At 41.6% G+C, this 12,400-nt stretch overlaps 1 protein-coding gene across 1 annotated transcript; it reads right to left on the reverse strand.

Moving 5' to 3' along the window:
* Positions 1–9,727: 9,727 nt before the first annotated feature.
* Positions 9,728–11,993, reverse strand: LOC125133258 (vomeronasal type-1 receptor 4-like). Its single transcript, XM_047791372.1, has 3 exons — positions 11,823–11,993; positions 11,317–11,428; positions 9,728–10,518 (listed from the first exon to the last, which is right to left on the reverse strand). The coding sequence occupies exons 1-3, from the start codon at positions 11,991–11,993 to the stop codon at positions 9,728–9,730; spliced, it is 1,074 nt and encodes a 357-aa protein (XP_047647328.1).
* Positions 11,994–12,400: the final 407 nt, after the last annotated feature.

Raw genomic sequence — 12,400 nt, forward strand, 5'->3', positions numbered from 1 at the left:
GTAGAGTATGGGGGACTGTGCTCATTATCTTTTGAAAACCTGTCACGGAAAAGAATCTGGAGTTCCTGTTGTGGCTCAGTGGAAACAAATCCGACTGGGACCCATGAGGTTGCAGGTTCGATCCTTGGCCCTGTTCAGTGGGTTAAGGATCTGGTGTTGCCCTGAGCTGTGGTGTAGGTCACAGACATGGCTTGGATCTGGTGTTGCTGTGGCTGTGGTGTAGGCTGGCAGTTGTAGCTCCGATTTAACGCCTAGCCTGGGAATCCATATGCCTCAGGTACGGTGCTAAAAAGCAAAATAAAAATAAAAATAAATAAAATAAATAAAAGAATATGTGTATGTGATTGACAGAATCACTTTGCTGTACATTTGAAACTAACATAACATTGAAAATTAGTTATGCTTCGATAAAACAGAAAAATAGAACACGTGTTTGTAAATGACATCTAGATCAAGGAACAGAATACTCTCTGTCACCTCCCAGAATTTCCCTCATACCCCATTCTAATCACTAACCCCAAGATCTACCACTACTTTGACCTCTAACGGCATGCATCCCTTTCAGCTTTCTGTAATTGGTATGAATGGAATAATGCATCTTTTACATTTAATTTGATTTAATTTTTTGGCCACATCCACAGCATAGGGAAGTCCCCAGGCCAGGGGGCAAATCTGAGCCATAGCAGTGACCTATGCCACTAGGATAGGGAGGGGGATTTTTTTCACCTCTACCTCTCTCGAGTTCTTGTGGCTGTTATAACAGTGAAATGGATGCACTATGTATTAACAGGAGGAAAAGAAATAAATTTAATTTGTGTGCACAAAAGTCTCAAAGAAGTAGGACCTAAGAAGTGGCCAAAGCACACAGCCTTAACACTTTCTAGGCAAGGAAGAACCTATTTGAGAGAATTGATAAGACAAAGAAACATAGGTTTGGTGATTTATTAGTAAAGAATTTAAGCAAAGTATGGACTTGGGTAGTAATTAGGAAAGAAGTGACAAGGTTAGTTTATACAGACTTCTCAGCCACCAATTCGTCATCACTGGCCATGAGGTTGTCTTACTTCCTCTGGCACCTGGAGGGTACCTTTCATGTGGGAGCCTGACTTTCTGCTTTTAGCGAGACAGAGGTTAGAGTCAAAATTCTCCTCTCGCACTGGCCATTTTAAAAGTGATTTAACATATTCAGCATGCCATTGAAGTATATTTGGGGGTGAACTGCTCTGGGCCCCAACAATTCCCTCTTAGGAGTCTTTTCTGGGAATTTTCCTATATTAAAATTTGAGCTGGTGATGGGCATTTAAATTGATATAACCACTATGGAGGCCACTATGAAGGTTCCTTAAAAAACTAAACATAGAACTGTCATATGATCCAGCAATTCCACTCTCGGGCATATATCCAGAGAAAATCATAATTGGAAGGGATACATGGACCCAGTATTCATTGCAACACACTATTCACAAGAGCCAAGACATGGAAACAATGTAAACGGCCATCAATAGAGGGGTGGATAAAGAAGATGTGGTACATATATACAGTGAAATATTACTCAGCCATAAAAAGAAGGAAGTCATGCCACTTGCAGCAAGGTGGATGACCTAGAAACTACTGTTACTAAGTGAAGTTAGTCAGACCGTGAAAGACAATCATATGATGTCACCTACATATGGAATCTGAAGGATACAAATGAACTTCTTTGCAGAATGGAAACAGACTTACAGGTTGTTTTTTTCTTTTTTCGGGCCACACCCAGAGCATATAGAAGTTCCCAGGCTAGGGGTCAAGTTGGAACTGCAGCTGTAGGCCTATGCCATAGCCACAGCAACACCAGATCTGAGCTGCATCTGTGACCTACACCACAGCTCATGGCAACGCTGGATCCTTAACCCACTGAGCGGGTCCGGAATTGAACTTGCCTCCTCATGGATACTAGTTGATTGCATTATCACTGAGCCACAGTGGGAATTCCCAGACCTTGGAAAACTTATGGTTACCAAAGAGAACAGGTTGGGGGTGGGAGGGATGGGCTGGGGGTTTGTGATTGGCATATGCACGCTGTGGTATATGGAATGACTGGCCAGTGGGGACCTGCTATGTAGCACAGAGGACTCTACCTAGTATCCTGTGATAATTTATGTGGGAAAAGAATTTGAGAGAGAATGGATATGTGTATGACAGGGTCACTTTGTTGTACAGCAGGAATTATCACAACCTCGTAAATTAACTATACTTCATAAAACTTGAAAAAAATTTAGCTGGTGATAGAAATGTAAATTGGTGCAACTGCTATGGAGGACAGTATGGAGGTTCCTTAAAAAACTAAATATAGAACTATCATATGATCCTGCAATCCCACTCCTGGGCATCTATCTGGAGAAAATCATTAAAATTTTTTTTTTGTCTTTTTAGGGCTGTACACATGGTATATGGAGGTTCCAAGGCTGGGGTCAAATTGAAGATGTAGCCACTGGCCTATGCCACAACCACAGCAACACTAGATCTGAGCTGCATCTGTGACCTACACCACAGCTCATGGCACTCTGGATCCTTATCCCACTGAGCGAAGCCAGGGATTGAACCTGTGTCCTCATGGATCCTAGTCATATTTGTTTCTGCTGAGCCACGATGGGAACTCCTATCTGGAGAAAATCCTAATTCGAAAAGAAACATGCATGGAGTTCCTGTCGTGGCTCAGTGGTTAATAAATCCAACTAGGAGCCGTGAGATTGTGGGTTCGATCCCTGGCTATGCTCAGCGGGTTAAGGATCCGGAGTTGCCATGAGCTGTGGTTGCAAATGTGGCTTGGATCCTGCATTGCCGTGGCTGTGGCTGTGGTGTAGGCCAATGGTTACAGCTCCGATTAGACCCCTAGCCTGGGAAACTCCATATGCTGCGGGTGTGGCGCTAAATAAATAAATGCATACATAAAATAAACAAATAGAAACATGCAGCTAATGTTCATTGTAGCACTACTTAACAATAGCCGAGACATGGAAGCAACCTAAATGTCCATTGACAGAGGAATGGATAAAGAAATTGTGGTACGTATATACCATGGACTATCACTCAGCCATAAAGACTGAAATAATGCCATTTGCAGCCGTATAGATGGACCTAGAGATTATCATACTGAGTGAAGGAAGTCAGACAGAGAAAGTCAAGTAGCATATGATGTCACTTACATGTGGAATGTAATTAAAAAGGGACACCAAAGAATTTATTTATAAAACAGAAACCAACTCACAGGTTACCATAGGTGATACCATTGGGGGGGTGGGAAGGGAAGAATTGGGGGGTGGGGGGTGGGAATAACATACACATTGTCCTGTACAAGATAGATGATTAATGAGAACCTACTGTATAGCACAGGAAAATCTCAATAGTGTGTAAGAACCCATATGGGAAAAAAGAATGGAATAGTTATATGTATGATTGACTCACTTTGCTATACACCTGAAACTAATACAGCAGTGTAAGTCACCTATAGTCCAATTAAATTAAAAAAAAGATTGAGCTGGTAAATTGTTCCATCTGGTTGATCTAGCCTCTTAGTCTTGACCATAGGTCAGCTCAGGTAAACTCATCTTAAGACGTGGTGATGCTGCTGGGTTCCCAAAGTGAGGCCTAGATTGTATAAGCAATCGGGTATTTCTTAAGAGGCCTGTCCATGGAAACACAAGGGGAAAAGAGATGAGTAATCAAAGAAGATTATAAATGAGTTTCTGAGCCCAGGGGGCGATCAGTCAGGAAGATTTCTAGAAGCACAGTTTGAAGTTTGAAATGTCTCTGAGGATGCTGCTGGGTGTTGAGGTCAACTTTCTGAGTGGCTCACACAACCACCCCCATAAGGAATGTTTGAAGAACTGTTTTGGCACTTTCTATGAATTTTAAGTTAACTGTCGAGCTTCATTTTCCGGGCTTCAAGAAAAGGGAGGTTTTAGTTCTCAATGATTTTAATTTTAATTTAATTTAATTTATTTATTTTTTATTTTTTTTTTTGCCATTTCTTGGGCCGCTCCTGCGGCATATGGAGATTCCCAGGCTAGGGGTCTAATCGGAGCTGTAGCCGCTGGCTTCCACCACAGCCACAGCAATGCAGGATCTGAGCCACATCTTCGACCTACACCACAGCTCACGGCAATGCCAGATCCTTAACCCACTGAGCAAGGCCAGGGAATGAACCCGCAACCTCATGGTTCCTAGTCGGATTCATTAACCACTGAACCACGACGGGAACTCCACCTCAATGATTTTTAAATCAAAAAGATGGAAGAAAGTTGCAAATGTCTGTTTGGCATGTCCTAGCTAGGTGTTGGAGGAAATGAGAAGAATTCAGTATCCAGTCTAGTTTACAGATTAATAACACAACATCTCAAAGACAATTCATAGAATTAGAACCTGGTATCCGCAAGTGTGTATTTTAGTTTTTCTCAACCAGAATTTTCTGTCTTTGGTTACTGCCATTCTTACCAAAGGTAGCCAAATTAGGACTTACTTGTTTGTAAACCAAATCTACATTCAGTAAGTGTGCCCTGGTTATTTACTTCAGTATAGCAAGAAGAATGATTGACCACATAGACTTTTTTTTTTTTCTTTTGGCTGCACTCGAGGCATGCAGAAGTTCCTGGGCCAGGGATGGAACCCACAACCACAGCTGTAACCAGAGCCACGACAGTGACAATGCTGGATTCTTAGCCTGCTGAGCCATGAGGGAATTCCCCCGAAACTTTTTATAAGAAATCTCCAGCATGAACTTTTAGTTGTTAACTCAAGGCTAAGAATCCAAGACAAATATTTTGCCACCAGGCTTTGTCTGCACTGCCTATAGATATGAGTGAATTCCTTTCTTTCCGAAGTCCCCCAAATAGCTGGAAGCTTCTGGGCTTGGCAGGAAGTGACTCTTCCTACTCACCTGGTAAGCAAGGAGCCAGTAAGCAAGGTACCAGGTTGTTTTTCCAAAGAGGTTTATTGGGTCTAAAAAGTCAATCTTAGTTCCTTAAAACTGTCTGGTCATATCAGAGTCTATGGAGTTTTCTCTAAAAGATGACAGTCCAGTCAAACCTTTGGTAATCAAAGATTCCCATTGTGCCTTTTTATTTAGAGGACAGATTCTTTTTGAATTAATGCAAGCAACTTTATTGCCAAAACAAAAATAATACTCACCTAGAGTTTCTGAATTCTGAAGGGATCAGGTAAGGAGAAAAATTTAATGCTTCAGTTCTGCTTACAGAATGTAATTTACCAAATTGCTTAAGGCATAGTTAGCTTAAGAGAAAAGAGAAAACGATTTTCTTAAATCTGGAGAAGTGAAACATTTAAAAAGTCAGCAGTCTCAAATAAAAAATCATCAAAATTATAATCATCTTCTTCAATTCGTTTAGTCCCATGTAATAAATTCTCATTCTGCTTGATCTATTGTTAGAATTTTGTGAAGGCATCAATTTCTTTATTAGCATTCTGTAAATTCTTACACTTATCTGTGGTATGATGATAAAGTGCTCAGAAACTTTTATTCTAGAGTACTTTAAAAATTCAAATTTTTTTTTTGCTAAAGTATGGTTGATTTACATGGAGTACTTTTTGTATTCCTTCCTATGAGTTTCTCTGAGACAAAAGACATTTGCAGGAAGGTCTTATAAAAACATCTGTAGCAGTTCCTATTGTGGCTCAGTGGTAACTAACACAACCAGTATCTGTGAGGATGCCGGTTCAATCCCTGGCCTTGCTCAGTGGGTTAAGAATCCAACATTGCCATGAACTGCAGTGTGGGTCACAGATGGGGCTTGGATCCTTCATTGGTGTGGCTGTGGTGTAGGCCAGCAGCTGCAACTCTGATTTGACCCCTAGCTTGGGAACTTCCATATGCCATAGGTGTGGCCCTTTAAAAAAAAATCTGTAAATAATAGAAGACTTAAAATGTCTGTTATTAAAGACTTGACTTAGTAGAATGGGATTGCCAAGGAGCCTTCATTAATTATCTATGACACATAACTAGAATTATGACTCATAACGTTAGGACATATTCAAACTTTGAGACTTGCATATAATTTCTAGAATATTTATATTAATAACATTTACCCATACAGTAGAACCAGAGAAAGTTTGTTGTCATTTATTTGAGAGGAGACATGATTAATTTAATATCTCTTTTGTAAGGAGAAGGAAAAAAAATCTTTTGAGGTATTCAGGGATCCTCTGGAAAACTCCAAAGTCATTCAAGTCAATAAGACTTCATTCAGAATTTTGTTTTGGAAGTGTTAAGAACATGTCAAAAAAGAAAAAAAAAAAAGGAGTTCTCATTGTGGCTCAGTGGAAACACATCTGACTAGCATCCATGAGGAGGTAGGTTCGATCCCTGGCCTCGCTCAGCAGGTTAAGGATCTGGTGTTGCCGGGAGCTGTGGTGTGGGTCGCAGACATGGCTTGGATCCCACGTTGCTGTGGCTGTGGTGTAGGCTGGCGACTCCAGCTCTGATTGGACTCCTAGCCTGGGAACCTCCATATGCCGCAGGTGTGACCCTTAAAAAAAACCCCCCACAACCTGTCAGAAAGGCTCAAAACACTTGGTCAAAGGCGATCATAGGTCACTGTGGACAATACTTAGTTATCTATTTAATCAAACTCACAAAGACTTCCAGGGTGAAGCCAGAACCTTAAATGCTTTTAAAATGCCTTCGCTCTTTGAGTGTTGAATTGACACTTTTTCTTTCTTTTGGTCTTTGTAATCAGTGACCTGATAAAGAACACCATAGTGAACCTTTGTTTCATTTAGAGAGATGACTCTAGTTTTTTTTTTTTTTTAATGTTATCAGGGTATAGAAAGTTTATAGTGTCGTGCCAATTTCTGCTGTACGGCAAAGTGACCCCGTCCTACATGGCATACATTCTCTTTCTGATATTGTCTTCCATCATGTTCTATCCCAGGAGACTGGACAGCAGATCCTTCCCTGTGCTGGACAGCAGGACCTCATTGCGGATCCATTCTGAATGTCATAGTTTGCATCTACTAACCCCAAACTCCCCGTCCATCTCACGCCCGCCCCGTCTCCCTTAGCAACCACAATTTCTCTATGTCTGTGAGTCTGTTTCTGTTCTGTAGATAGGCTGATTTGTGCCATATGTTAGATTCCACATAGAACTGATGTCATATGGTATTTGTCTTTCTCTTTGACTTACTTCACTTAGTCTGAGAATCTCTAGTTAAGTCCATATTGCTTTGAATGGAATGATTTCATTCTTTTTCATGGCTGAGCAGTAGTCCACTGTGTGTGTGTGTGTGTGTGTGTGTGTGTATACACACACATCTTCTTAATCCATTTATCTAGACATATTACTCTAAAAAGTAAGGAAAATCGGAGTTCTGGTCGTGGCTCAGTGGTTAATGAATCCGACTAGGAACCATGAAGTTGTGGGTTCGATCCCTGGCCTTGCTCAGTGGGTTAAGGATCCAGCGTTGCCATGAGCCGTGGTGTAGGTCGCAGACGTGGCTCAGATCCTGTGTTTCCGTGGCTGTGGCATAGGCTGGCGGCTACAGCCCCAATTAGACCCCTAGCCTGGGAATCTCCATATGCCGCATGAGTGGCCCTTGAAAAGGCAAAAAGACCAAAAGAAAAAAAAAAGTAAGGAAAATCATTGTTTACAATCTCTTATTGAGAACAGACCAATAAGAGAACTTTATCATTTTAACAGGGAGAAAAATCAAACTTCAATTTTGTATCGGTTTACTTTAAAAACTCATTGACTGAAATTCCTTTCACTCTTTGTCAGTTTTGACCAACATACGTTTTTTTTTTCTATAGTTTTTTACACCTTTTCCAGCATTCTGTATGCATTTGAGTGTGCCTCTTGTTCTCTTTCCACTCTAGATAATCAGCTTTATGAGGAAATCACTTTTTTTCTTCACAGAGACTCTCTATGCCTTCTGCCTTTTCTTACACCCAAACATTATCTTATTACCATGACTTTTCTCCCCTTAATTTTGGGGGGAACTTAAGGAATTAATTAGTTGTGAAATATGGTAGCACCTTGTGACTTGGAGAGCTTGTAAGTACACTTGATAATTTCTGGAAGCACCTGCTATTGCATAAGCCAGGTTTTTACGAAGGCACAGGGCGTATTTACTAAAAGACCCAGACATATTTTGTCTCTGTGATAAGAGGTCAGAAGTATGTATCCTTGGACTTGTTTCGTAATTATTGTTAGAGTAGTTGATCTTATGTAGAAATGAACTAGACATTCCCTGAATTTCCATCATTTAATTTAACTTAGCAACACTCTGAAGGTGCCAATTACCATCAGGATTTAGGAAACTATTTAAGTAGAAGTGTCATAAAGTGATTAGTGTTGAAAAGATGACCTAGGAGTTCCTGTCATGGCTCAGTGTTTAATGAATCTGACTGGCATCCGGGAGGATGCAGGTTCAATCCCTAGCCTTGCTTAGTAGGTTAAGGATCCGGCATTCGGGTGAGCTGTGGTGTAGGTGCAGACGCAGATTCGGATGCTACTTTTCTGTGTCTGTGGGGTAGTCCGGCAGCTCCATCTTGGGTTTGACCCCTAGTCTGGGAACCTCCATATGCCATGGGTGTGGCCCTAAAAAAAAAAAAGAAAAAGGTTTACCTGAAAACTCTTACCTACTATGAACAACTGTATGCCAACACACCGAAAGATAGATGCAGAAAGAGATCTCATAGTTTTTTATTTTAAAACGGTAGTCACGGGAGTTCCCTTCATGGCTCAGCAGTTAAGGAAGCTGGCTGGCATCCATGAGGACGCAGGTTGGATCCCTGGGCTTGCTCGGTGGGTTAAGGATCTGGTGTTGCCAGGAGCTGTGGTGTAGGTGGCAGATGCCGCTTGGATTCCACGAGCTGTGTCTGTGGTGTAGACTGGCGGCTATAGCTCGAATTGGACCCCTAGCCTGGGAACCTCCCTGTGCCGGGGGTGTGGCCCTAAAAAGACAATAAACAAGACAAAATGAAACAAGTATAGTCATGAATCAGGTACAAGACTAAAGTCCTTAGTTTATAAGTAATCATTTGAAGAAATTAGGTGTACTTGCTCATGTCTTTTGTCATTTGTTAAGAAGCTGTTTAGCGATCTGTATGTGCCCTTGGCAAGTAATTTTAAGGAGGCTTTGGAAGAGAAAAGTTTTTCTATCAGCTTGTGTTTCAAGAGGCCTCTTTTTTTCCTTCAGTTTTAGGTTCTGCTGATTGCCATAACTTGAGTTAATACGGGTTGTGTTTACATGTCAAAGACATGATAAGCTTTATACCTCTTGAGGACAAAGAAGGACAATCTACAGTTTTTCTATGAGACTCAGTATTTCTGTCTATTATTACAACTCTTAGGCTCATGAGTATTTTTTTCCTTTGAAGGTACAGAAAACCTTTCTTCTCAATCCCTGCTCTTTTATATCATCTGGAAGCATTTAGAGTGGAACCATAGCTTAAAGAATGCATAAACTGTGAACTCCGTGAGCCACGCAGAGATAGAGTCAGTTGCATATGTATGAACTTAATAAATACATGACACTTGTATTGTCATTGCTATGGATGGTGGTGTTTCTTTGGGAGCAAAAGCTCAGTTTGTCTTGTGTCCCTGTCTGTGGTAGTGAACGAATTTCACAAGTGTCATACATTGAAGGAGACGAATGGATAAGCAGCTGATCATTGTAAATATGCATGTGATTTACATGTTAGCGATCGTTTTAGGTAAGATTGAATTCCACTCTAAAGAAAGAAGCACCTAGATACTCTGGAGTCGTGGCTCATGAGAATATAGGGACTTAGAGCAGGGAAACAGGCAGCAATGAGCTTAGAAGTGTTCTTCAGCCAGAAACTGGGATTGTTAAAAATGGCCACACAGCTGTGTAAGACAGAAGAGAGTGTCCACAAGGAAACAAAGCAGCACACCAGGACGAGGATGCTTTGGGTAGCTGTGGTCTCAGGGGAGGGCCTAGCAGACTGGTCGTGCCTATGAATGTATCGGACCCGCTGCTTGTGCCTGTGCAGGATAAGAACCATGGAACCACTGGAGCCGACCATCAGCCCCAAACGGAAGCCATCACGGAATGAAACCAATGACACATAGATTTTCTCTGCCATACTGCTATAACCTACTGAAAAACAGTAGATGTGATCTATGTGCCTTATACTGGTTGTGTTGTTCAATCTGTCAGTTGTATAAAGAGGGACCGAAATATTGAGCATCGTGTTCAAGACCCAGCAGAGGATACTGAAGGTGCCCAGGTACCTGGGAGCTTTTCCCTGAAGCTGTGCCCACCTGGAGTCCCTGGGACTGATCATGATCACCTGAAAGACACTCAAGATGCAGGTGGTGCCAATGGACACATCCCTGCTCACTTTCTGAATGTAAAAAAGAAGTCTGCATCCAAAATCATTGAGGAAGTGTTTCGACCCCAAAGCTGCCAGTGTTTCAGGGATTCCTTTGGAAAGCAGAACTAAGAGGTTGGCCAAAGTCATGTGCTTGAGAATCAGATCTGTGGACCTGGAGGTGCCTCCTGTGAGGTAAAGGAAGAGAAAACAGTAAAGGAGAGAGCAATTCCCCAGGAGGCCTGCTGTGGTCTGTAACAAAAAGATCATTCCTATTGCCCAGTCCTTGGTGTCCATTCTGTCACATCCCGGGGATGAGCTTCTTGTTCTGAGCCAGAGAATCCTGTGTGGGGATATGAGGCAGAACTCTGTCGATCCCATCAATGGACCTTGGCCTTCTTCAGGCACAGGCTTCCCTTTCATTCGTTCCCACTGAAAAATAGTTATATATAGCTCTTCCCTTTCAACAGGTGTCTGAGAGTTGAATGTGTAACAGTGAAAGATCTTCACAAACTATGGATCAGCATATAAGAAACGTGCATAGAACACACCTTGTCCTGCGAACACAGTTAGATGTATGTTCTATTCCAGTTACGTTATTACACACTGATATTTCAAGTGTCCTTGTGCAGGGTGTGGCACGGACTCCAGCGACTCCTGTGACAGGTGTTACTCCATTCCTGTCATAAAAGCACCTTAACCTGCCCTTTGCCAAACCAACCAAAAGCGTCGAGTGCATTTTTATTTTATTTATTTTTGTTTTTTATTTTTTAATGAATTTTTATTTTTCATACTGAGGCCACAAGTAAATCCAGGATTTATGAATTAATGAAGTGTGTAGGCATGGAGAATTAAATTAGAATGAACACATCCATGTTCCTAATCTCTTTACCATGCTCTTTTGGTATTAGATGGTTTCCATTTAGTAGGGGCAGCAAAAGCATAGAAGTAGGTCGAATTTTAGAAGTGAAGTAACCAACAGTTACCTAAGTTTGGTGTAAGTGGATGAAATATGGTCAAGTGATGTGTCTCAAGCATACATGTTTTTTCTTGGGAAAAAATATCTCCTGGACGGATAACCATTGTCAAAGCTTTCTCCTGTAAAAGAAGGTAACAGAGATGCAGGCTTTCCATTGGTTTGCCAGAATCTGTTTCATGTCTAGGAATTGTAAAGTTTGGAAATGGTTGTCTTCATTTGAGTGCATTTTAAAATTCCAACTTGTCATAGAGTCGGCCTTGAGAATTACATGAAAATCAAGGTATCTACCTTTATTCAGATACCTCAAACTTTATCCCTAATTGGTATCGACCTATACAAGAAATATTTAAAGGGGAAGGAAACATGTTACCAAAACCCATGTGTTTTGGGTCTAGCAGAGTGATCTTCCCTATGAATGTATTGGCCCCGCTGCTTGCGCCTGTGCAGGGGAAGAACCAGGGAACCCCTGGACCCGACCATCCACACCCAAAAGAACCCATCACAGAATAATACCAGTGGCACATCGATTTTCTCTGTGACGCTGCTATACACTACAGAATAACCGTAGATGTGATCTCCATACCTCATGTTGATAGTTTTGTTTATGTTGTTGGTCACGTAAAGAGGGAGCAAGATATTTAGAATCATGTTCAAGGTCCAGCAGAGGATATGGAAGGTGCCCATGTCCCTGGGAGCTTTTCCCTGAAGCTCTGGCCACCTGGAGTCCCTGGGACGGATCCTGATGACCTGAAAGACACTCAGGCTGCAGGTGGTGCCAGTGGATACATTTCTGCTCCCTCTGTGAACATAAGGAGCGAATTTGCATCCCCAGTCACTGATGAGCTGGTTTTCACTGTCATGGGTTCCCACTGAAAAATAATTGTATTTCTTCCCTTTAAACAGGTGTCTGTTAGTGGAATGTATGACAAGGAAGTATCTTTACAGAACACGGGTCAGTCTGAGAGACATGTATGTATTCCACCCTGACTTCTTCTTAAACTTATGGGAGGATCCGTACTCGTATTTTTCTAGAAAACACTATGGGAGTTCCTCTCCTGGCTCAGCAGGACCAAATCTGACTTGTATCCATG

This window comes from Phacochoerus africanus, chromosome 8 (genome assembly GCF_016906955.1).
Source record: "Phacochoerus africanus isolate WHEZ1 chromosome 8, ROS_Pafr_v1, whole genome shotgun sequence".
Taxonomy (NCBI): domain Eukaryota; kingdom Metazoa; phylum Chordata; class Mammalia; order Artiodactyla; family Suidae; genus Phacochoerus; species Phacochoerus africanus.

Excerpts from the sequence above, each read along its gene's own strand:
- LOC125133258 (XM_047791372.1), bottom strand. The coding sequence starts at position 11,993 with ATGGGCACCTTCCATATCCTCTGCTGGACCTTGAACATGATTCTAAAT. Across the intron at positions 11,429-11,822 it reads AGAAAATCGATGTGCCACTG|GAGAAAGCTTTGACAATGGT; the intron begins GTATTATTCTGT and ends CTTCTTTTACAG. Across the intron at positions 10,519-11,316 it reads TCCACTTACACCAAACTTAG|GAGGCACCTCCAGGTCCACA; the intron begins GTAACTGTTGGT and ends TTTACCTCACAG.